The 24,029-nt window shown below is 50.8% G+C and overlaps 7 protein-coding genes across 7 annotated transcripts; 6 read left to right on the forward strand and 1 right to left on the reverse strand.

Moving 5' to 3' along the window:
- Window positions 1–1,262: 1,262 nt before the first annotated feature.
- A1O9_05002 (uncharacterized protein) lies at window positions 1,263–4,088 on the forward strand (the record flags this gene model as incomplete). Its single annotated transcript, XM_013407288.1, has 1 exon — window positions 1,263–4,088. The coding sequence occupies one exon, from the start codon at window positions 1,263–1,265 to the stop codon at window positions 4,086–4,088; it is 2,826 nt and encodes a 941-aa protein (XP_013262742.1).
- Window positions 4,089–4,575: 487 nt separating this feature from the next.
- On the forward strand, window positions 4,576–6,141 carry A1O9_05003 (histidyl-tRNA synthetase; the record flags this gene model as incomplete). The annotated part of the gene is made up of 1 exon (XM_013407289.1): window positions 4,576–6,141. One exon carries the CDS (start codon window positions 4,576–4,578, stop codon window positions 6,139–6,141), a length of 1,566 nt encoding a protein of 521 aa, XP_013262743.1.
- A 4,797-nt stretch (window positions 6,142–10,938) lies between these two features.
- Window positions 10,939–11,979, reverse strand: A1O9_05004 (ribonuclease P/MRP protein subunit RPP1; the record flags this gene model as incomplete). The annotated part of the gene is made up of 1 exon (XM_013407290.1): window positions 10,939–11,979. The coding sequence occupies one exon, from the start codon at window positions 11,977–11,979 to the stop codon at window positions 10,939–10,941; it is 1,041 nt and encodes a 346-aa protein (XP_013262744.1).
- Window positions 11,980–12,621: 642 nt separating this feature from the next.
- Window positions 12,622–13,787, forward strand: A1O9_05005 (CMGC/CK2 protein kinase; the record flags this gene model as incomplete). Its single annotated transcript, XM_013407291.1, has 4 exons — window positions 12,622–12,736; window positions 12,794–13,167; window positions 13,217–13,636; window positions 13,692–13,787. The coding sequence occupies 4 exons, from the start codon at window positions 12,622–12,624 to the stop codon at window positions 13,785–13,787; spliced, it is 1,005 nt and encodes a 334-aa protein (XP_013262745.1).
- A 1,842-nt stretch (window positions 13,788–15,629) lies between these two features.
- A1O9_05006 (valyl-tRNA synthetase) lies at window positions 15,630–19,262 on the forward strand (the record flags this gene model as incomplete). The annotated part of the gene is made up of 3 exons (XM_013407292.1): window positions 15,630–15,660; window positions 15,725–15,910; window positions 16,198–19,262. The coding sequence occupies 3 exons, from the start codon at window positions 15,630–15,632 to the stop codon at window positions 19,260–19,262; spliced, it is 3,282 nt and encodes a 1,093-aa protein (XP_013262746.1).
- Window positions 19,263–20,195: 933 nt separating this feature from the next.
- A1O9_05007 (uncharacterized protein) lies at window positions 20,196–21,568 on the forward strand (the record flags this gene model as incomplete). Its single annotated transcript, XM_013407293.1, has 2 exons — window positions 20,196–20,802; window positions 20,859–21,568. The coding sequence occupies 2 exons, from the start codon at window positions 20,196–20,198 to the stop codon at window positions 21,566–21,568; spliced, it is 1,317 nt and encodes a 438-aa protein (XP_013262747.1).
- Window positions 21,569–21,932: 364 nt separating this feature from the next.
- A1O9_05008 (D-xylulose kinase A) lies at window positions 21,933–23,660 on the forward strand (the record flags this gene model as incomplete). Its single annotated transcript, XM_013407294.1, has 1 exon — window positions 21,933–23,660. One exon carries the CDS (start codon window positions 21,933–21,935, stop codon window positions 23,658–23,660), a length of 1,728 nt encoding a protein of 575 aa, XP_013262748.1.
- Between the last annotated feature and the right edge of the window lie 369 nt (window positions 23,661–24,029).

Genomic DNA, 24,029 nt, shown 5'->3' on the forward strand with positions numbered 1-24,029 from the left:
CAGCCCTGGAAACGGACTAGGACAGACAAGCGCCGTTATGCTGTGGGAGGGAAAAACATGGATCTGGACAGTAAAGAACCGGCAAGGTTTTTTTCTGCAATCCTCTGGTCCAATTGCGACTTCAACGCTGAGATTGGTCGCATCAGAAAGTCTGAATGGCAAAAAAACTCAACTCGACAGCGTGGGGCCCGTGTGGTTCCTTAGGGTCCTTCCTAACATCCCTCGACCCTCGTTTCCACCAATGAGTATACTCGGTATGGAGTAGAGTGGAGGCACTGGTGGCGGCCTTCCTGCCCTGGCATCTTGAATGGAAAGTCCTGGCAATGCAATCCGGTGTACGAGTAGCACAAGACTCGGGGTTGGGGAAGTTGGCACGGCCTTTAGCTGGCATGCAATAATAACGATGCATCATGTTCCAGCTGGCACGGACAGTAACAGAGGCTCTCGATGATTAAATATTGGATGACGGCGGAGACACGGAGGCCAAGAGGCACAGAGGCACATCGGAAACTGAGCAAAGGGCACCCAAGCTGAGAGGCCACAGTGCCGAGGGGGTTCTCCATGGAGCCTTCTAGCCCCCCGGGGCCACACCAATTGTCCAATATTCATAGGCAAGGCGCAGGCACCCATGCCCATGCCCATCATGACATGACCAAGCTTTAGCCTGTACTCGTAGGCCGAGGGTGAACCCACCTCCCCCCTGTCGTCTCTGGCGTTGCCAGCGCCCTGTCGGCTTGCGGCTTTGCGCTGCTGGCTATTGTACAATTTTCAGGCCCTAAGGCTTGGTATTGATGATTCCACTGGCACCTGCTAAATCTTGCCCACACTAGACTTGTTCCTGCTAAGTCCAAGTGCGTGACTCCCGTGCCTGCCTGTGCCCGTGCTCCAACAATTGACAATTGAACTGACATCGCATCTTTGTCTTTCGCATCTTGTGCTCTCACACTAACCAACACCACCACCTGCATTCTCAACCACACTTTGCCTGCTCCCATCTTTTTTTGTCCACCTAGGCATCTTTCCTTTGCGCCATTCTTCTGGCACCTTCGCCTTATTCTGCATCTTCGCTCTATTCTCAACTGTTATTTAGGCCACCATTTATTCCCACACCGATCCCTTTCCGCCCCCCCGACATCCCCTCACCTCATTTTCTCCCTCCACGCTGTCTCATTCGACCCTCGAATTGTCCAGTTGGCTTGCTGACCTGAAAAGAGTCACCAAGCTGACTGGGTTCGAGCTCACACTGCTCTCCGCACACATAGATGCCGCGAAACCTCGCGGGAAAAAAGCATCAGCATAACAGTCGCCATGAGAACGGCCTCGTAGGCCCTGGGAAACGTGTCACAAAGCAAAAATCGAATGGTCATCTCAATGGCACCGCAAAGGGTCCTGCCCCTTCCGAGCCTGTTCCTCACCACAACAGACCCGATTCTGGCCTGACCACTTCCACCCACGATCAAGCCTCCACTGTTACCTCCGACTCGGTTCAAGACACCACACAGTCCTCCGCACACCCATCCCACAGACTCGGAACAGCGGATCCAAGCGAGCCCAAGAGTCAGGACAAGGAGGCCAAGTGGGATTCACATGCGGCGACCATGCTTCATACTCGACGAGGCGACCTCGCCCCCTCCAGGGCCAAATCTACTCCGGATGTCAGTGCTCTTCAGCTTGCCAACACTATCCTAAGATCCCGACCAGCATGCGATACCGTGTCCCTGCTCATTGTACTTCTAGCTCTTCCATCCATGATTTTAACCATTGTTCAAGCCCTCTTTGCTTCCCTGACTCTCATGCCAGGAGGCGGAGCTCCGGTCTCCCTGTTTTCCTTACTCGACATCTTCCAGGGCTCAGCTGGCGCTCCAAGCGTTCACACTATCGCTGCTGTGGATGTCATTGGCTTTGCGCTCTGGATTTGCCTGTGGAGCTGGGCTCAAAATTTCGCACTGGATCTTGCTCAGATACAAATCGCAATCACCCTGGGCAATGGGAATTCAGGGAAGAATGGAGGAGTCACTACATTCTGCTTCGCAGCCATACTCCTCCTGCACTCTGTCCGGAGTAAAGGCGTTCGGCGTTTTCTATTTTCGAATCTGGTACCCATGAATCTTCTTTCACAGATTGGTCTGTCGGATTACCTGAAGTATTTACCCTCAGATTCTGATTTCGGTCAGAGTCATGGGTCTCCGTCTAAAATCCGCAGCCTCTTTGCGGTTCATATCATCAGCCAGGCTGTCATGGCTATCGTTCGCCGCAGGATATCAAGCAGCAACCCGTCCATTGGCAATACAAAGTCAAAGCGAATAGATCCGGAAGCCTTAGCCGGCTCCATGTCTGATACCTCCGCTCTAGATGGATCAACCGCCGCTGGGATTTCCTCCGGAGTCGACTATCAGCAACCACCCACCCCTGGATTGAAAGAAGGGAAGGAAAGGGTCACTAGTGCGAAAAAGAGGCGCCGTTATGCCAACCATATCCGGAGCAAGCAACCTTTTTGGGCAGCTCTTGCGAGCACCAAAGTCCATGTGCTGAGGGAGGTCGAACACAACAAAGGCCTTCCGACTGTAGCCAACAATCAGGGGAGTCCTTTTGAAGTGGTTCATCAGGACATCGTCTGGATTTCCGACATTCGCCCGTCGACTATCTCCTTTGAAACAACCTACCTCTCCTTCGGCGAACCAAATAATGACTCATCTTCACCAAATGAGCATAGGCCATTCTATGTACGCATCAATGGAGCGAAATGGCATTCGGTTTCCTTGGAATTAGTAGACAGTCCTCCATCCTCGGAAATCGCTGGCTCACAATGGTCAGGTGCTATTTCCGGCCTGGCACCAAACTGTACGTACACTTGCACTTTCATCGCCTCTGATACCGACGAGGAGTTCGCTTCGATCATGGTCAAGACTCCAATTCTGCTGGACAAGGATCTTTCGACATCTATGGCTCCAGTACCTAATCGTCAATCTACTCGGCCCTCATCCCCGACTACGACGCTGAAGAATTCGATCTCTACCGCCGAAGCGAAAGCCAACGATGCCCGCAATCGTCAAACGAAATCTCGGCGTCAACATCGAACCAACTTGGCAAAGGTTGAAAAAGACGTCGAAAGCTTCAATGCTCGGCTCAAAGCCTCGACTGACGATACAAAGCTGCGGCAGAAACTTTTGCAACTCGAACGGAACACTCGACAGAACGAAGATGGGGTCGCGGATGCAGCCGCGGCGATCGATGACACGCCAGATGACGCAACCGAGGATTACTCCGTGTGTAAACAAGACTATGAATCGCAAGCGAAGCACCTATCTGATTCCAATGCTGCTTTGACGAAAGCACGTTCAGAAGCGGAGAATGAGACTTCATGTGTCACCAATGAGCTTACCAACGTCGCTACACGAAAAGAACGCCTCACAGGTCGCAACACTAAGTTGACTGAGCAGCACGATCGTATCAACCAAGCAAATGTGCAAGGCCTCAACGAAAAGGAACGAAAGGCAGCTGAATCCTCTGCACAGGAGGCCGAGCAGCAAAGGCGAGAGGCTGAAATGTCAAATCAAATTAGATTCATCGACAACGAGCTGCGCAATGCTCGCATCCGTTGGGAATCCAATTTTCGCGAACTGGACATGCTCGAAAAACAAGAGCACCAACACCGGCAGATGATACTCAGCAACAGTGGTCCTTTGACTCCAGAAGGAGAACTCCCAGGCACCCGTCCTCAGCCCCAGCATGCGCGCCCGTACGCATTTGGGAGTTTCCAGGCTTTTCCGAATAGCCCCGTCATCCCAGAAGTGCAAAGCTCGCCTTTCCTCGCATACGCCAAGACTCTTCCTTCGAATGACATGCGAAGACCCAGGTCTGATACCAACAGATCTATAGGCGCGATAAGCAACTTCTCCGCAGACTTCGAGGATGCCGACCCAATTCCTCCCATGCCGACCAACACAGACTACGAGATGACGGGACGCAAGGGGAGTGGCAGCAGCAGAGGCAAGAATAATGGCAGCCCAGGTACTATAGGTGGCCCGTTCAGCCCACAAAGGGGCAACTACAGTCCAGGGCATGTTCCAGGCTCGACGACATGGTAGATAGGCTGCTCAGGTGTTCCGGCAAGATTGCGAAAAGGTGCAAGTGATGAAGGTGTTGTATTCGAATAGCTACGTAGATGTACTATGCTGTGTTTGGTACCAAGGTCATCTTCCCAAATCCCTCCATCGTGCATTATCTTCGTTAACTATCACGAAGCACTATAATCAAAGAGCGGGCCCTTGGCTTTCCAATAATGCTAGTCGAGGGGGAGTCCAGGTTTCTTGTTAAATCTGACTCCTCCCGAGTCAGATTTGGCTGCCAAGCCGTAGGAGTGACTCGTGCAACTTGGACCAGTGACAGTATTATTATTTTTGGACTCACATGCGGCATGTCTGGGTGACTGGTCGATTTTGAAAAACCCCCCTCACCAAGCCACTCTACATGTGTTTCCGCTCTCGAATCTTTGTGATCACAAGCAGATTTGCCCGGAACTCACCCTATAGCTGTCTTCGAAAACCTTCCAGATCCTTTATTACAGTCGCGGAAATGGCGAAAGACAAAGAGAAGAAAACGAAGGATACCTTGAAAAATCCCAAAGGCACAAGAGACTGGTCCGATCAAGATTCTAGCCTCCTCAATGACATCTTCCACCGAATAAGAACCGTCCTCAGCCGGTACGCCACCCAATTAGACACCCCCGTTTTCGAGCTTGCCGACGTCCTCAAGGGCAAATATGGCGAAGACTCCAAATTGATCTATGACCTCGCAGATCAGGGCGGGGAGATGTTGTCCTTACGATATGATTTGACAGTCCCGTTCGCCAGGTGGCTAGCCATGCACCCGGAAGTGAGAGAATACAAGCGCTTCGCCATTGGAAAGGTGTACAGAAGAGATCAACCTGCCATTGCCAAGGGCCGGATGCGGGAGTTCTACCAATGCGATGTTGACTTTGCTGGATCAGGATCTTCCACGATGTGGGACTCTAAGATTGTGGCCATTGTGGTCGAAGTGTTCGAGGCTTTGGAGTGGCAAGGACATTACACGATCAAGCTCAATCACCGAAAAATCCTAGATGGCATCTTTGAGGTCTGCGGAGTTCCCGAGGACAAAATCCGGGCAATATCTAGCGCTGTAGACAAGCTGGATAAATCGCCTTGGGAGAAGGTGCGCACGGAAATGGTGGAGACCAAGGGCTTGGACGAGGCAGTCGCAGACAAGATTAGAACATATGTTGTACAAAGAGGCGAGAAATGGGAGGGCAGCAAGCAGCTTCTGGACACTTTAAAGAAGGACGAGGCTCTGCAGGCCAATGCGAAGGCGAAGCAAGGCATCGACGAAATGGATGTGATATTGCGCATACTCGAGGTCTTGGGCGCACACCGTGATATTTCATTCGACCTCTGCCTAGCACGTGGACTCGATTACTACACCGGCATTATCTACGAGGTCGTGACCGAAGGCTCAGCTCCGGCCACAGTGAACGGTGGTGACGCCCAGCAAGTGCAACGCGAAGGCAAAAGTAAGAAAGCGAAGAAGGATCTAAAAGAAGACGACGATCGCTCAGACGATCCGTCAGTCGGTGTGGGATCGGTCGCCGCTGGTGGGCGATACGACAATCTGGTCGAACGTTTTCTACCCGGTTCCGACATGCAATGCGTTGGTGTGAGCTTTGGTGTAGACCGCATCTTCAGCATCACCAAGGCTCGAATAGCGCAAGGCCAAAAATTCACCTATGTCTCCTCGACCGCCACAGACGTGTACATCATGGCTTTCGGCGGCAAGGACTTCAGCGGCATGAGCGCCGAGCGGTTACTCATTGAGCAAATGCTTGCACGAGCTGGGCTCAAGGTCGAATATTCGGCGAAGGAGCGACCAAAGCCACAACTACAGTTCAAAAACTCGGAGAAGTATGGCGCCAAATACGCCGTGATTCTTGGTGAAGATGAGCAGGCCCGAGGGGAGGTCCGAGTCAAGCAGTTGGGTCTTCCAGATGGTCATCCCGAGAAGGAGGGCGTGTTGGTCAAGATGGAGAATCTCGTCTCTGAGGTGACAGTACGAATCAAGGGCCTAGCAGTCACGGAACAGGTCAAAGGCTTGGACGTGATTGAATAAGGGAGGCCGACCACTTCCACCTGTGGCTGCCCAGATGATGTTGAGAGTGGACTTCGGCCGAGAATGGCATTGGCCCTGCGTGTATTACTACTACAACCAATGAGCATAGATAGGGTGCCTTGCCACGTTACCATGTGTTTGCATTGACGGGGACTACGAATGACAAGCCAAAAGCACATGCTAACGGAGAAAGCCATCATCTCCCTGTCCTGAATCTGTCAAGAGTCCAGACCTGCAGATCTAGCAAGCGGATGTCGGTGCTTTGGCATAATATGGCCGACGTGAAACCTAGACTAAGAACCGTCGGTCAGCACGTGGGCGATGGAAAACCTCGTTTTACTGAAACTCGAGGGAGATACGGAGGTGTGAAATCTCGATGTCGATCGGCAGGACGGGCTCGAAGGGAGCATTCGACAAGATAGTAGTATCCAAGCATGGTCAATGGTGGTGGTCTGAAGCTGAGTCGAGGGTCGCTCGCTTCCCCTGATGGCGTTCTTGTCTTGGGCCTTGGCCGCTGTGGGCTGTACGGGTTATGGGAGCCTTGTCGCGCCAGGGGCAGCCTTATCAGTCTTGGCATGGACTCGCCCAACGGTCAGAAATGCCAAGAGCGGAGTCATCAGCCCCTTTTAGGATGTTGGTAGCCCATGGTCCATTGCGCTGTAAATGCCACACTTCCACAATCACCGAGTCAAGAAAAAGCCTGGATCGAGTCACATTAAAGGCAAGATCTCTTTCGCTTAGCGGGCGCCAAGATCTACTCTACAAGGGCAGACGCCGGGAGGCGTGCAAGCAGTCTCCTATCTAGATCTTTGGGCTACTCCCTCCGGCCCCACATTGGCCCTCAATTGTTGCTGACTGTGAAACACCATCCGTCTCAGCAAGCACCTCTGGCACAGTTGGCCTCTTTTTGATACCACCCAGCCTCAAAGCACTGGACCTTGAGACTCGGATGAAGTCGTTTGCGTCGCATGTCGCGTTTGAGAAACGCCCCAGAGCCAATGGCGATGCAGCGTACAGTGAACGCCCTCACCTCCGCCTGGTCTTGCCGCTTGCAGGCCTTGATGCTTCTCTGCACTCGATGTCTGAGCCCGCTGTCCGGATGTTGACCACGCCGAAAGGAACTTCCTCCTTTCAATCTTGCATGAAATCAATCCCTGGTTTCTTGGGGGTTTTCAAAATGTACATTTAGACACGCAACCGTTCGCTGTTGTCACTCCATTTCCCATCTCTCTTCATCCACATCCCGAGTCATTCGTTCTTGTTGCAGGTCATCAACTAATTTTTCATTTTCGCTCCTTTTCTAAAACAAACCCCAAGAAAACCAATATCTAAATTTATCCTATACAGTTCGTCAAGATGCCGGCTATCCGCTCATTTTTCACTGCTTCACTTCTGGCAGCTTGCCTGGCGCAAGTATGGCTTCTTGAGAGGTCCCGAGATTGCTGGGACCCATGAACTGACTTGGCTATAGGTTATGGCTGACGGTCACGGTGGTGATGGCGGCCAAGGTGGCCAAGGTGGATGGGGAGGTCAACAAGGTGGCGGCCCGCCAGGTGGATGGGGTGGTGATCAAGGAGGCAACAAAGGAAACGACCACCAGACGACTCAATGGCAAGACTGGCAACCCAGTCACGTCGCGCCGCCACCAGCTCCTGTTTGCCAGCCTACAACCGTCATCAAAGAAGTCGAGAAGCCTGTCGAGAAGCTTGTAACGGTTACCGTCACCTACACCCAGATGGGAGAAAAAGTCACAGTCACCAGCATCAAAGACGGAGGCAAGGCCACCGTCACTGAAACCAAGACGGTAAGCGACCGAGATTTACGGTCTTCCAAAACCAAGCGAAACCCTGACTGACTGTCAAACTTGCTAGCTGACCGTTACTGCTGCTGCACCATGCACATCAGTCGCAACTGCTGTTGTGACCCAGTGGCAGAACGCTCCGCCCGGCTGTTGGTGCGGTGGTGGCAGCCCGCCACCTGGAGGACAATGGCCTTGGCCCATGGGAAATGCTCCTATGTTCACCGGCGCTATCCAACCTGGTCGATCTTCGATCCCGGCTGCTGATGCTTTGAAGACTGGAGTCACTGTCGCCTCCCCGCCTCCAGCAGCTACTGGCGCTCCTGCTCCTCCAGGCGCTGGCCTGAGTAAGTTTAGCTCTTGCATGAAATCATCTTTGAAGCTCTCACTGACAAATTTTCTCAGGTTCAACTGGTACGAACATCTTTGGTTCTAGCAGCGTTTCTTCTTCTAACAACGCGCAGCCAAATGAAACCGGGGCTCCTCCCATTAGACCAGTGGCGCCGCCAGCACCCGTCATCAGCTCATCCTCAACAGCGGCGTCATCTACAACCTCGAGCTCCTCATCAAGCACCACTACCTCCGCCACTCTTGTCTCCCCACCTGGCCCTCCAGTTGCAGGAGCGGCTCCGCCACCAGCGGCTCCAGCAGCTCCAACAACCACATCCGCATCAACGACCACCAGATCTACTTCATCTATAGCCACAGCCGCCGCTCTATCGACATCAGCACCCGACCTACTCCCAGTAGGTTCGGGGGATAAGACTGAAACACCGTTGCCAACGGACGCTTCTTCGCAAGGCGGGTTCCCAGTGGGATCTTTCAGGCCCTTGGATCCTGCGACACTGACTGCTCTTGCAGGCTCACATACCCTAGGTATCGGCCGGTGAGCATCAGACCACCGACTTTGTTGAATTTTTGATATATAAAAATCTCGGAATCGTTTGGCCCCTCCCCCATTGCCCAAGTGCAAAGGGCCAACACCGCCCATCATCTGTTTCTACATTGTTGCAATATTGAGCCCCCTCAAAAATGATACCCAAGTTTGCGCCTTGCCTGGACCCGTGTTCATTTTGAATACAGTGGATTCATCTTCCCCCCACCCCCCGGATTCTGGTAATGCGGCGGACTCCTGTGAAGAACCTTTTTGAAAAAAACTTTTTTGAACGACGACTTTTTAGACAGCGTTTTATTTCTTTTTGAACCATCGAAGAACGCCTTTTTGGGATATTTAGAGAGGGAATATACGACCAACCCTGAACACCAACAGAACGAATGGGCGAAGAAGAGGCTGTTTCCGATTATTTATGCGATGCTTTCCGGGCACGGGAACAACAAAAGGAAGAGAACGCCAGCCATGACGAGAGGAACGACTCGGAAGGCGACACCAAAGATGGCGGATTTCCCCCCTCCCCCCCCCGTGCGTGTGCTTTGCGCGCCACAAGCCCACCCAAGAGGGTGAGGAAAACTTCCTCTCAGACAGATGGGAAGGAGCCCACAAACAAAAACGCAGGATTCTAATTTGCTCGGCGAGGGATGATTTAAAACACACGGCCCTTGATGACTGGTGAATGTCTCCTTTTCCTGCCTCTAATTATTTGTTGGACAAAAAGACCAGAGGTGGAAATGGCACGAAAGGGCCTTTTTGTCATTAGATAGAGACAGACAGGGACCATCACAATGTGACGTCGGGCGGTTCCCGCCGAGCCTGCGACTTTTTCTCACAAACATTCTTTCCAGTGTTCGAGTGAGTGGTGGTCGCTTGATTTTTCATTTTCGTTTTCAATTCCTGCATATTCTTTCGATTTGCTCGCTCTCGTCGAGCAACCCAACCTGCCCGAAGAGTCGAAGCCGTCGAGGCAGGCCGTCGGACCCAAACTCGGTGCTCTGATCCAATCTAGTCTCGTCTTGAGCAGAAATTGCGATGCATGGGACAGGATAGGATAGATGGTGGCCGATGTTCCGAGAACGCGGGGCCCCACATGGATAGTCAGTAGTGCACTGTCTTTGTATGTGTGTATGGCAACGCTGATGGATGGGCTTCGCATTCTGCCTCTGAGGAGCGCGTGCAGATGAATCTCGCTAGCTCCTTCTGAATTACGTTTGATCGATCGATTGATTAATTAATTGATTGATTGATTGATTAGTTCCTACACCTAAAAGCCTCTTAGTAGGCTTATGTCGGGAAGTCTATATAGCTCTATAGTAGGAAAACCCTCTGGGGTAGAAAACCCTACTATCCATAAACACCACCTTATGTTTTCCCTTTATACTAGGCGAGTACTCTTTATTACGAGTTATTCCGCCTTGATCATCGAAGAACTTTAATAGCCTTACTGGCCTCCTAGCCCTAGTACTTTCTAGGGTATTCGAGCTCCTCTATAAGCTTCCTGAAGCTATTCTTCCCTAGTACTAGAGCCTCCTCTCCGTCTTTCTCGATAATCTCGACGGAGCTTATATATAAGCTTTTTAAGTTCTTCAGTAATTTCCGTAACTATTCTGTTACGCTTTTTCTGCTGGTAGTCCTAGGGCTTAACCCCCTTCCGACCTCCAGTCTCCTGAGGCATTCTACCTTCCTTTTAGCTTTCTTCTTCTTCTCATTACTTCTCTTATCTTCTTCTAGGTCACTTAGACCTTTCCTAATGGCTCGTGACTATACGTATTCAGAATTTTTTTGGTGTTTCGCGTTTGATCGATTATGGAGTACTTAGGAGTGAGTAATTAATTGATCGATCGATCGATCGGTAAAATTGTGCCTCCCCTGCCTGGGGAAGGAAAGGACATCTTTTCTTCTTTACGCGGTGCCAGCCTTGTCGCATGGCTAATGCTACAAAATGGCAGAGTTGTACAGTTCGTCCTGTCACCAGCGCTCTACGAATAGTGGCGACTCGTGACACACAGCAGGCGTGCCATGCATGGTCAGACTCCTATCTATAAAGATGGAAGTTATTCGGGCTTGGAGAATCTGATGCAAGGAGTCACATCTGTGCATGGCCAAGTCAGCTTCCAGATGGTAGTTGCTCCTGCGCTTTCCCCTCCATCCTCGCTTTCTTCGCGCGTCGCTTTTGCTCACGCTTGGACAGGCAATGGGTTTCCTCCGTGACCGGGCCAGTGGTAGACTGACCGTTGAGTGAGGTGTTGGATGCTTTTCGCTTCGTGCCGTTGGTGTCTGAGGAAGGCGTGCTTACCCCTTGCTTGCTCTGTTTGCTTGCCACGATCGGTGATGGTCCGAGGGAAATTGTTGAGGTAGTCTTGAACACAGCTGATGTCGACGCAACTTTCCCATCGGGGCCTCCACCCCCATCAATGACATCGATGACGCCTCGGAAGCTCGTGCGCTTCATCCCAGCCAATCTCACCACTTTGCCGGCTTCCTCGCACAACGCTTCCTTCCCCCGCTCCTGACCTAACCCCCAAACTTGTGCGAGATTGATGACATCGTACGGACCACGCACCCCCAAGGCGTTCCTTGCATCACTGCTTAGGATGATTCCCCTCCCGCGAGTGGCACGGATTAAAGACCCCGCATTCGCAATTAAGTTCCTGCGCGCATCATTGCTGCTGCTGCTACTGCCACCACCAGATGAGGAAGACGGAGAAATTCCCGGCGAATAGCATATTTCGAACCTAATACCACGCTGTAGTGCCGAAGCGACGGTCTTGAATTTTAAGATGAAGGGCAAGCGTTGGCCGAAATCGAGCGAGATGATGTCGCAGTCAAGACTGTTACAGCATAGTTGGAGGGCTTTCTCGGTAGTGGGCCGCAGGGCAAGGAGATCGTAGTGTGGCTGGAAAGATGTTAATCGGTGATTCTGCGTTGCGTCGGAGATGGTGATGGTCAGGCGGGTGAGGATCTTGGTGATGGATTTGGGGATGGTGAGTTGCGAGACAGGAACAGGTTGTGGCTGAGAGGGAAGTTTCCCTGTCACGGAGAGGGCAAGCGCGACCGCGCCGTAGCCCAGTTCGCCATGGAAGGCGAGAGTGTTGGACAGGTCGGCGTGGTTAGAGGTGTACGGCACATTAAGGTCGTGGAAGGGCATATTGAGGGAACTGAGTGACGACGTTGAGAGCCGCCGCTGGTGGGATGGGCAGGGGGAGCATGGTGTATTCTGGTGAAGAAGGATACAAGCAGCTATCTGACCAGATTCATTGTTGGTTGCTGCGTTAGGTTTCCATAGTGTGGAGTATCTAGACGCCTGCGATATGCCAGAGTGAGATGGTGGAATATATGTTGTTTGAGTAGGGCGGCAAGGAGATAGTGTCTGGTTGGTAAATAATCTCATGCCGTTTTAGCAGCACAGTGCCTTCGTGTGCACCGCCTACCACCAATTGACTGGCCACTGCACTACCCTCCTCCTGTACCACCACCACCACCACCACCACGACGTTCACCCACGTCCACCTCCAATTTACCTCGTACCACAATTCCAGCCTTAGCAAGCACTTTTTTTTTTATTTCTTCCTACGCCATATCCACTCAAGCCAGTTGGGTGCTCTTCCTAGCTGATCCGCACATTTTGCGGGTCCCTCAGTCGCCCTGCAACCAGGGTTCTTCCGTCCCCTCCTTCAAACATCGCCCGCGTTCAGCGTCCAGCGTGCAGCCTTCCCTGCGTCGCAGGCATCACACCAGCGCATGATATAGACAATTCCTACGCCCTCCCTCGTCGCATTTCCCCGTCGCAATGGCGCGAGTCTATGCCGATGTCAATGCAAATATGCCCCGGTCATATTGGGATTATGACTCGGTGGCCATATCGTGGGGCGTACTTGAGAATTATGAGATTGTGAGAAAGATCGGTATGTCTAGTTTTCAGTGGAAGGGATGCAGAGGACATATCTAAACGAAGAGTTCAGGACGAGGCAAATATTCGGAAGTTTTCGAAGGCATCAACGTCGCCAACTACCAGAAATGCGTCATCAAAGTTCTCAAACCCGTCAAGAAGAAGAAGATCAAGCGTGAAATCAAGATCCTACAGAATCTGTCAGGTGGTCCCAACATTGTCGCCTTGCTCGATGTGGTGCGCGACAGTCAGAGCAAGACTCCGAGCTTGATCTTTGAGAACGTCGATAACACAGACTTCCGCGTTCTCTATCCCCGCTTTGTCGACTATGACGTGAGGTTCTACATCAACGAGCTACTCAAAGCTCTAGATTTCTGTCACAGTAAAGGTATCATGCATCGTGATGTCAAGCCCCACAATGTCATGATCGATCATGCGAAACGGAAGGTATCTTTTCAACTGTATCCTATGGGAGATCAATGCTGACCCTTTGTAGCTGCGACTCATTGATTGGGGTCTGGCCGAATTTTACCATCAAGGCACCGAATACAACGTACGTGTGGCCTCACGTTATTTCAAGGGCCCAGAGCTGCTAGTTGATTATCAAGAGTACGACTATTCTCTGGACATGTGGTCCCTAGGCGCCATGTTTGCATCTATGATCTTTAGAAAGGAACCATTCTTCCACGGACAAAGCAATTCAGACCAACTGGTCAAAATCGCAAAGGTCCTCGGTACCGACGAGCTCTTCGAGTACCTCGATCGATACGATATCGAACTCGACGCGCAATATGACGATATACTCAGCAGATTTCCCAAGAAGCCTTGGCAAAGCTTTGTCAATACCGACAATCAACGCTTTGTCACTCCTGAAGCTATTGATTTTCTTGACAAGCTCCTCAGATATGACCATCAGGTATGTATCATTCCCTTGGACTTCGGTCCTGTTTCCCCGTTGACACAGTCTACAGGAACGTCTCACAGCACAGGAAGCAATGGCACATGCATACTTCGCACCAGTGAGAACAGCCGCACAACAGCAAAACTCGCAAAACCATGTGTCATGAACCAAAGAAATGTAGGCTGAAATTCTCGAGCATTCATGTCATGCAGACATGAGAAAGGCAGCACCAATAACAGCTACAATGTCGCTACGGTAAGGGACCTGATCTGACACAGTTGATGATTCATGGCAATACATAAGTCCCCAAGACCCCTAGCGACAGTTGAGAGCATAAGTGTCAGTATCACTGCTTGGAAGTAATTGCGTTGATGACGAAGACGATGAGAAGCATGAAAGGCAACAGGGGAAGCGCGGCAGGTGGATCGACTGGCAGAGGTAACTCTGGAGTCCTACGGGGATGCAAGGCGGGGATTAAATCAGAATAGAGGGGCCCTTAGTATTGCAAAGAAAGCTCGACTCACTTCTCCCCAAAATCTCGAATTGAATCGGCTTGTATCAAGTTTTTGCGAAAGGAGCGTCGACGTATCTCTGTATCCTCTGCAAGGCTGTGAGGCTTTAAGAATGTAAGTCGAACGGCGATAAGCTATTTCTTGGCGGACCTAGATAGAGTAGCCCCGTAGTCAAACGCTGCATCACCCTCTTCTCCGTCCGGACGAGGCTGTGATATTGCAGTCCTTCGGCCACTTTATTCTAGAGCTCGCGGCATAGCTATTTCTGCATTGTCAAGGAACGGTGATTCTTCCAAATATACGTGCATGTGGACTGGCATACTAGCGGAAGTTTTCCTGACACCAAACAGGCTTGATCAAGAAAAGCAATCGGAGCGAGACACCAAAGGCACTTATGAGTTAAAAGTGGTTGCGTGGAAGCGTTCTCTTATCGAGAAATGATTACAGTAGATTTCCTGATCTTGATCTGCTGATGAAATCCGTTTCCTTCACGGCAAGGAATCCAAACGCTGTTGAAGCTCCGTAACGAGGCGACCAAAATTAATATCTTGGGCGTCTGTGGCATTCCGGCTCATCTACCCTATGGCTGCATTTATTGCCAGGGTGAAGGATCTTTTCCAGAGCGAAGTACTATTGGGTTTTCTTTCCTAAACTTCGTCCGCTTGCTCAGCTGGTGAATCAGTGACAAAACACATGACCCTCACGTACATCAGGTGGGTGAGCCTGAGCCAGGCATATTCAGACTTTCGTACTCTGTACTCGCAGAATCTTTGCATTCCCTCCTCGTCTGGCAGCCTTGCCATCAGATTCCACTTCCACCGATGCCAGGCGCCCACGGCCAATTATTTTAGATGTAACCGTGCATGCCTCAATGTACCATGTGATAGTTTGCAAATATTATGCCTTTTTAGTTCACGACGTATCAATGGGACTCGCTAATTAGCACGCGGCGTTGAAATCTATATTTATGGGAGCCACTGCAGAGTCAAAATCAAGTACTGGAAAACAGAGATAGATGTGGGCAGGGAAGAATGGAACTATACAGGAAATGAACGATTTCAAGAGATCCGTTCGGGCCTCAGTCTGTTCTCGTCAGTGATCTCTTCTACGGATAAGAACTCCATGCTCGTAGGTGCTCGTAGGTACGGAGTACAGTACATAGGTGCTAACTAAGTCTTGGCATCGAGATAACACCAAGGAAAAAGTAAAAGCAGCAGGAGTTGTTCCCTTGATTGCAGTGCCTTTACAGACTCATAATACTACCCCAGACTTTGCTACCACCACCTCAAGCAATAACTCCCCTCCTCTCGACCTGTGACTCACGATTTCGCTATTTGATTCATGCTTCTCCTATCTTACATTTGCCATTTCTTTCCTGTGCTTCTCATAACCAAGAACAAGACTTTGCCCCTTGCCGCAAGGCTTTTCTAGCAAAAATACTTGTCAGGTCATTCCTGTTGCGCCCTCCTGCTTGGAGACGGCTACCTCGCTTCAACATGGCCTTGAACGCCGCCTCTCACAATATTAGTGCGTTTACTTCCATTACTTCCATTACTTCCATCTACGGCGGTAGTACTGACTTTTACCACAGCTGGTGAGCCAACTGGCTCTCCGTCTGGCCCTCCCCCACCTGTGTCCTCTGAAACCACCTCCGCAGTACAAAATGCAGCCAAAACGGATTCTCTTGGTCAAAATGTGCCCGGCAAGGATCTGCAAGGTAACGATAAAGGCCAGACTGTGATAGGAGAAGCTGGGAAGGAGAAAACTGCCAAAGAAAGTACGCATGACACCATTGAAACGCCGCATTGATAACCCGTACATCTTGTGGTTTGATATTTTCGCATGCTCCAGATTGCAGTGCCCTGCAGACACGAGTCACTAGAGAACAAGTACCGGAGCGCCAAACCCTCATGGTGTTGTGACTGGGAACGTGCCTTGTATACTCCAGTGGACTTTGTCTTCTAGCTATACAATGTCCATTCGCTCAATAGACCATACCTCTTTGCCCCAAACATGATCCCGCTCCTTGTGATACAAGATTTCTAATCGTTTTGGGATCTACAGTTGAAAAGGAACGTAAGAAAGCTGAGAAGCTCGCCAAGTTCCAAGAAAAGCAGTCGAAGAAGCAAGCAACTCCGGCCGCTGCACCCAAAGAGGTCAAGGAAAAGAAGGTCAAAAAGCCTGCCGCCGCTGATGCGTACGAACCCCAAAGGATCGAATCGGACAGGTACGAATGGTGGGAGAGCAGAGGATACTTCAAGCCCCAATTCACCAAGGACGGCAAGGTCAAGCCAGAAGGCAAATTCGTCATTCCTATTCCGCCTCCCAATGTCACAGGCTCCCTCCACATGGGCCATGCCTTGACCAACGCCCTGCAAGATGCAATGATTCGCCACGCGAGAATGAAGGGAAAGACAACCGCTTGGATCCCTGGTTGTGATCATGCTGGTATTGCAACCCAGACTGTGGTGGAGAAGATGATCTACAAGACTGAAGGCAAGACCAGGCACGACCTTGGTCGTCCTGCGCTGCTGGAGAAAATCTGGGAATGGAAGCAGAAATACCATGGTAACATCACCAACCAGTTGAAGCGACTCGGTGGTTCTATGGACTGGAGTCGAGAAGCATTCACCATGGATGAGAATCTTTCTCTCGCTGTAAGGAAGTCTTTCATCGACATGTACGAGGAAGGCATTATCTACCGAGCCAACCGCCTGGTAAATTGGTGTTCAGCCCTCAGTACCTCGCTGTCCAATCTTGAGGTTGACAACAAGGAATTGAAGGGTCGAACCAAGTTGAAAGTGCCCGGTTACGACAAGATGGTCGAGTTCGGAGTGCTTACCTACTTCAAATATCCCATCAGCAATGGCGATGACTCGCACAAGACTTCTAGTTCTCCAGACCGGTTCAAGAACCATGAATTCATCGAGATCGCAACCACTCGACCGGAAACTATGTTGGGTGATACAGGTATTGCTGTACATCCGAACGATAAGCGATATCAGCACCTTGTTGGCAAATACGCCATTCATCCTTTCCTTCCCAATCGGAAGATCATCATCTTTGCAGATGAAGAAGTTGAACAAGAGTTTGGTACAGGTGCTGTGAAAATCACGCCAGCCCATGATCCTAACGATTTCAACAAGGGCAAGAAGCACAACCTGGAATTTATCAACATTCTTACTGATGATGGTCTAATGAATGCCAATGCTGGTCCGTACGAAGGTCACAGGAGGTTCGACGTTCGCTACGAAGTCCTCAGTGCTCTGAAAGAGCTTGGCCTCTACACGAAGCAGGAAGACAACCCAATGACGATTCCGATGTGTCAGAGAAGTAAGGACGTGGTGGAACCAGTGCTCAAGCCGCAATGGTGGATGAGAATGGCCGAACTTGCTCAAGAGGCAGACAAAGCGGTCCTTGATGGAAAAATTCTCATCAGACCTGAGTCAGAATCACGACGATTCCATTATTGGATGCAAAACATTCAAGATTGGTGTATCTCTCGACAACTCTGGTGGGGCCATCGAGCACCAGCCTATTTCATCCAGCTGGAAGATGGGACGAGCGATGATGCTGATGGAAAATTCTGGGTGTGTGCTTACGATGAGGCCGAGGCTCGCACGAAAGCCGAGAAGAAGTTTCCTCATCAGAAGTTCTCCTTACAGTGGGACGAAGATGTCTTGGATACATGGTTCTCGAGTGGATTGTGGCCCTTCTCCACGTTGGGCTGGCCAAAAGAGACTTCTGACCTTCGCTCGCTCTATCCTACCGAGGTTTTAGAGACTGGATGGGATATTTTGTTCTTCTGGGTGGCTCGAATGGTGATGCTTGGGCTGAAGCTGACTGGTGATGTCCCTTTTACTGAAGTATACTGTCATTCCCTCATCCGAGACGCCGAGGGACGAAAGATGTCGAAGTCTTTGGGCAACGTCGTTGATCCTCTCGACATTATTCGTGGCATCACCCTGGAAAACCTTCACGAAACGCTTTACGCGGGCAATCTGGACGAAGCTGAAATTGACCGAGCGAAAGCGTACCAGAAGAGTGCATTCCCGAAGGGTATTGAAGAGTGTGGTGCTGATGCACTGCGATTTACCTTGGTGAACTACACGACTGGTGGCGGTGACATTGCATTTGATATTCGAGAGATTGAAGCGAAGCGTCGATTCTGTAACAAGATCTACCAAGCAACCAATTTCGCTCTTGGAAGACTGGGCGAAAATTTTGCAGCAGATGCGACCGCCACTGACAACAAGCCCAAGTCCCTAGCAGAGAAATGGATCCTCCATCGGCTAAATCAGGCTACAAAAGAGATCAATCAAGCGATGGAGAAACGAGAGTTCTCGGTGGTTGCGGGTACTCTCTATCAGTATTGGTTCAATGTGCTCTGTGACACATTCATTGAGAACTCCAAACACATTCTCACGCCCGAGGCGCCCGAAGATGAGAGACGCTCGGCTCAGCAGACACTGTATACTGCACTTGAAGGGGGTCTCTTGTTGATGCATCCACTCATGCCATTCTTGACCGAGCATTTATGGCAGAAGCTCCCTCGTCGCAAGGGTGACAGCACAGAAAGTATTATGATTGCGAAATACCCCGAGTTCACAGAAGCTCTAGAAAATCCCAAGGCAGCGGAGGAATACGAATTCATCATGGATGTTGCAGCTGGAGGTCGCAGCCTGTTATCAAACTACGGGTTTAAAGAGCCGGGCGACCTAATCATCCAAACCTACTCCGAGTCCGCGTTCAAGACCGCCTCAGCAGAGCGGACATCGATCAAATCACTGGGTGGCAAGTACGCAGGACAAATCGAGGTTCTCGCACCCAGTACCGACTCGTCGCCTCCTTGCGGTTGCGCCCTCCAGAGCATCAACGCAGACGCTGCTGTGTATCTCAAGATTGCAGGACGGATAGATATCGAGGCAGAGCTCAAGAAACGACAAAAGGGAATTGAAGAGGCAAAGGCAAAGGTGGAGAAGCAGAAGAAAATCATCAGCGGTGCAGGCTGGACCAAGGCGAGCAAGGAGACACAAGCCAAGGAAGAAGAAAAGTTGGCCGATTCAAAGAGTGAGGTGCAGAGACTGGAAGAGGCGATCAAAGACCTGGAGAGACTGAAGATGGAGTAGTGATGGGGAAGAGGTGAAAGAGGGACGAGGTAACTGGAAGGCTTCGAATTCCATGTATAAGAGTACGAGAATAATCCAAAGTGTTGAGGAATTAAATAGACGTGAACTTCATTGACTGCTACTTCCTGCCATGTACTCGATACTGCCTGGCTGTTCACGGTTGCTCTGACAAGGGGATGTCTCTGGATGTCTCTGGGGGTCTCGGCGCTGATCCGATGATCTCCCGGCGGCTCCCGGGTTGATCGGGTGCAAGACTCTCGCCTGGGGGCCAAGGGCCTCAGGCACCCTTTTAGCGGCTAGCGGTGCCTGGGTGTGCCTAGAGTCTCGCCTAACAATTGTATATTGTTAATTGCTGTGCTGCAGTTGGATGCGGTGATGATGTGAAGAGAATCGGTCATGCTTCCCATAATTTTATTAATTTTATAATTTTATTATTGATAATTGATAACCGTCTACTTTATGCGTCTCTACTATTCAGCATCAGAAACCGACGTCAGCCTCGTGGATCAACTTAACCACTCTACACCAACCATGGCTGAGCCAAAAATGTCCGATTGAGCAGCAAATCTCGAGTTGTTTGTCGTGCGGTGTCCGCATTCTCTTTCCTCCCCTGCGCTCTCCCCTGTCTCCTGCCAAACCGGTGGTCTCGTTCGTTCCTGGCACCTGCGGCTGCGCGCGTCAGCGCCTCAGCCACTCCAAATGCCGCTGACGCATTCCATCCACGCTGGAACGCGACACTTGTCCCATTCCCATTCTCATATTCGTATACCACTGCGTAATCACAATTCTAGTCATGTCACCAAGCATTTGCATATGAGTTTCTGCAAGCAGGCTACTTGCCTGTCGACCCATCGATCACTTTCCACCCTCCAGCTACGGTTACGATCTCCCATCGTCCTCTCCACGAGCCGGTTACTCGCACATAGATACGCCATGTCAGTCACGCGAACACAAACACAAACACAAACACAAACGCGCAGTCATGCAGGACACTCACATGGACACGGACATGGGGGGCATGGACATAGTCATGACAATACATACCTCACCTCGAGTAACAGACGTGATGCTGGCGTCAAGATCACGAGGATCGGGCTGTTTGTCAACTTGGGTATGGCTATAGGAAAAGGATTTGGAGGCTATGTCTTCCATTCACAAGCATTAATCGCCGACGGCTTCCACGCCTTGACCGACCTGGTTTCCGACTTCATGACCTTGGCTACTATCTCCTGGTCACTGAAACCTGCCACGGATCGTTTTCCAAGTGGATTTGGCAAGATCGAAGGTCTGGGAGCCCTGGGCGTGAGTGGCCTACTTCTATTCGGGGGTCTGGGTATGGGTCTCAATGGCCTTGATGCTCTGTACTCTCAGTTCTTTCTCGACACAGCGGCACACGCCCATGAACATGCTGAACATTCACACGGGCTGTTCTCCTTTCTCGGTCACAACCATAGTCACGGGGGTCATAACATTCCCAACCTCAATGCTGCCTGGCTAGCTGCAGGATCTATTGTGGTCAAGGAGTGGCTCTACAGGGCGAGTGAGTGACAACTTCGAGCTTGTCTCAATTCCATGATGCTAATCTTTGACTTCCAGCCATGAAGATTGCCCGCGAACGAAAATCTTCCGTCTTGGCCTCGAATGCTGTCCACCACAGAATCGACTCTCTCACCAGCATTGTTGCTCTTGCTACCATAGGAGGTGCTCACGTGTTCGCAGATGCTTCGTGGTTAGACCCTGTTGGTGGTTTGATCATATCTGCCATGGTCATCAGAGCCGGTTGGGGCAACACCAAGACAGCTCTCTTAGAGCTCGCAGATGTCACAGTCGACGACGAGGTCAAATCTTCCATCAAAAGAGCTACCACAAAAGCACTGAACGGTGATATCAAAAGGGGCATTGAAGGAGTCAAGCTTGGACACGAAGTTGAGGTCAGAGACATTCAAGGAATAAAATCCGGCCAGAACTATTTGATCGACATCGAACTGGCTGTCCCCAAGAAATTTACTCTCGAGCAAACCGAACTGATTGAGAATGCCGTTCGTGAAAAAACCGGAGCAAAGGTGCGTGGTGTAAGAAGGGTGCGCGTGAAATTTGTCCCTATTGAGGATCCAAGCTCGACACTGGCGAGCGACTTCATCAAGGCGGATGTCAGTCCAAGAAGCAGTCCTGAGCCCGAACCAGAAGATGAGAACGGGAATGGTCACGAAACCCATCACAATGGACACCCTCACAGCAATGGGCATGTGCATCAACATCCAAATGGCGATGCAGCCTGCTCAGCTCAGTGGAAAAAGGAGAAATGAGGACTCAGTCTTCCGGACAACTTACCAAGATAGAATACCATCTCGTCATGTGACCATCAAACACAAGGCGAAACGATTGGTGTATATGCCCGGAAGGTGTTCCTTGAGCTGCACCCAGCGGATTCAGGCTGATATCATCCGCCAAGATGACCACCGGAACCTTGCCTGACGCAATTGACTTAACGACCTTACTCATGACTGAAGAGTTATCTTTCAGATTCTCCACTTGTCCAACACACCATAAACTTTTTTTTTCAACCTGGTCTTGACCGCCTACACATAGTTGATTGACAAGGAAGGGTCCTGTTATTCTGTCTCGCACACATTGTATACAACCCCACATAAAAATCGGCCTTGAAACATTATGTCTGATGGTCCTCTTTACCTCGGATTCGACCTTTCTACCCAACAACTGAAGGGACTGGTGGTCGATTCTAGTCTGAAGAAAATCCATGAGGCCAAGTTCGACTTCGATGCAGACGCCAAGGGTTTCAATGTCAACAAGGGTATTCTTGTCAACGAAGCAGAGCATGAAGTCTTTGCACCCGTGACCATGTGGCTGCAAGCGATCGACACCCTTCTGACAAGGCTGAAGGATAATGGCTTAGATTTTTCACGAATCAAGGGCATTAGTGGATCAGGCATGCAACATGGAAGCGTCTTTTGGAATGCTGATGCCGAACAAATACTTGCACGGCTCGACCCAAATAAGACCTTGGAAGCACAATTGGAGGGCGCGTTTGCACATCCTTTCAGTCCAAACTGGCAGGATGCCAGTACACAGAAGGAGTGTGACGAGTTTGACGCTATTTTGGGTAGCGAAGCGCAGCTGGCCGCTGCCACTGGAAGTAAAGCACATCACCGGTTTACGGGTCCCCAGATTCTGAGATTCCAACGGAAATATCCTGACAAATATAGCAAGACCGTCAGAATTACCCTTGTCTCCTCTTGGCTTGCAACGGTATTTTTAGGCAAATTTGCACCTTTCGATATTTCGGATGTCTGTGGAATGAATCTCTGGGATCTCAAAGCTGGTAAATGGAATGAAAAGCTACTGGAACTAACTGCCGGTTCTTCGGGCGTGGAAACATTGAGATCCAAGTTGGGAGATGTGCCTGAAGATGGCGGTTGCAATCTAGGCTCGATCTCTTCCTATTTTGTGCAGCGACACGGCTTCAGCCAGGATTGTACGATTGTGGTCTCTACCGGTGATAATCCTTCAACAATTCTTGCATTACCACTTCGCAACAACGATGCAATGGTATCTCTAGGCACGTCAACTACCTTCCTCATGTCGACATCAGAGTATAAACCCGATCCAGCCACACACTTTTTCAACTCTCCCACCACTGCTGGTCTGTATATGTTTATGCTCTGCTACAAGAACGGCGGATTGGCAAGAGAAGAAGTGCGCAACGCAATCAATTCCACTGTGTCTCTTTCAGACAAGAATTCCTGGGATGAATTCGATAAACACCTTCTCTTGACTCCACCACTCGCACAGGAAGATTTGTCGAAACCAATGCACTTAGGCCTTTACTTCCCGCGCCCAGAAATCATCCCGAACCTCCCTGTAGGCGAATGGCACTTCTCGTACGACGTACAAACCGACACCCTCACCCGCACAGACTCCGTGCCTGGGACTCCACAAGCCGACGCCCGTCTAATCGTCGAGTCTCAATTCCTGTCCCTCCGCCTACGCTCACGCGAGCTCGTCTCTTCACCCGCACCAGATCTGCCTCCACAACCACGTCGCATCTATCTTGTTGGCGGCGGCTCACGCAACCGTGCTATCGCCCGCGTCGCCGGACAGGTTCTCGGCGGCTCCGACGGTGTCTTTAAACTCGATGTTGGCGAGAATGCCTGCGCGCTAGGAGCGGCCTACAAGGCCGTCTGGGCGATCGAGCGCGAAGAATCGAAGAACGAGACGTTTGAGGAGCTGATTGGTAAACGATGGAGGGAGGATGACTTCGTGGAGAAAATCGCGGATGGCTATGATGAGAAGGTCTTTCATAGATATGGCCAAGCGCTAGTGGGATTCGAGCGGATGGAGCAGGTGCTGTTGAGGGAGCAGGCTGAGCAAGCGAAGTAAAGAGGGGTGTATCATCAATGGGTGGGCATGCCGGAATGGAGGAGAAGAGGCAAGAGCCCAACTGTGTTGAATTGGGTCTCACTTGTCGAATGCGCGGACCAGAAATTACTGTGGATGTTCGTGACTGTATAACCACTCCGAATCCGACTCTAGTTAAGCCGGCCCGAAAAGGCAAAAGCTATTCCCAAAATTCATTCAACCCAATCTGCAGACATGTTCTAATGCAAGCGCCAGCTTTCTGGGCGCTCTATCGGACCACATGGGCCAGCACTCGGACGTGAACGGATATGGAATAAATAGTCCATGTGCATTCTTGATATCCCAAAAGCATTTCCAGTATTGAGTGAGTAGGCGTAGGACCATGGTAAT

This window comes from Exophiala aquamarina, assembly GCF_000709125.1.
Source record: "Exophiala aquamarina CBS 119918 chromosome Unknown aczIA-supercont1.3, whole genome shotgun sequence".
NCBI lineage: Eukaryota > Fungi > Ascomycota > Eurotiomycetes > Chaetothyriales > Herpotrichiellaceae > Exophiala > Exophiala aquamarina.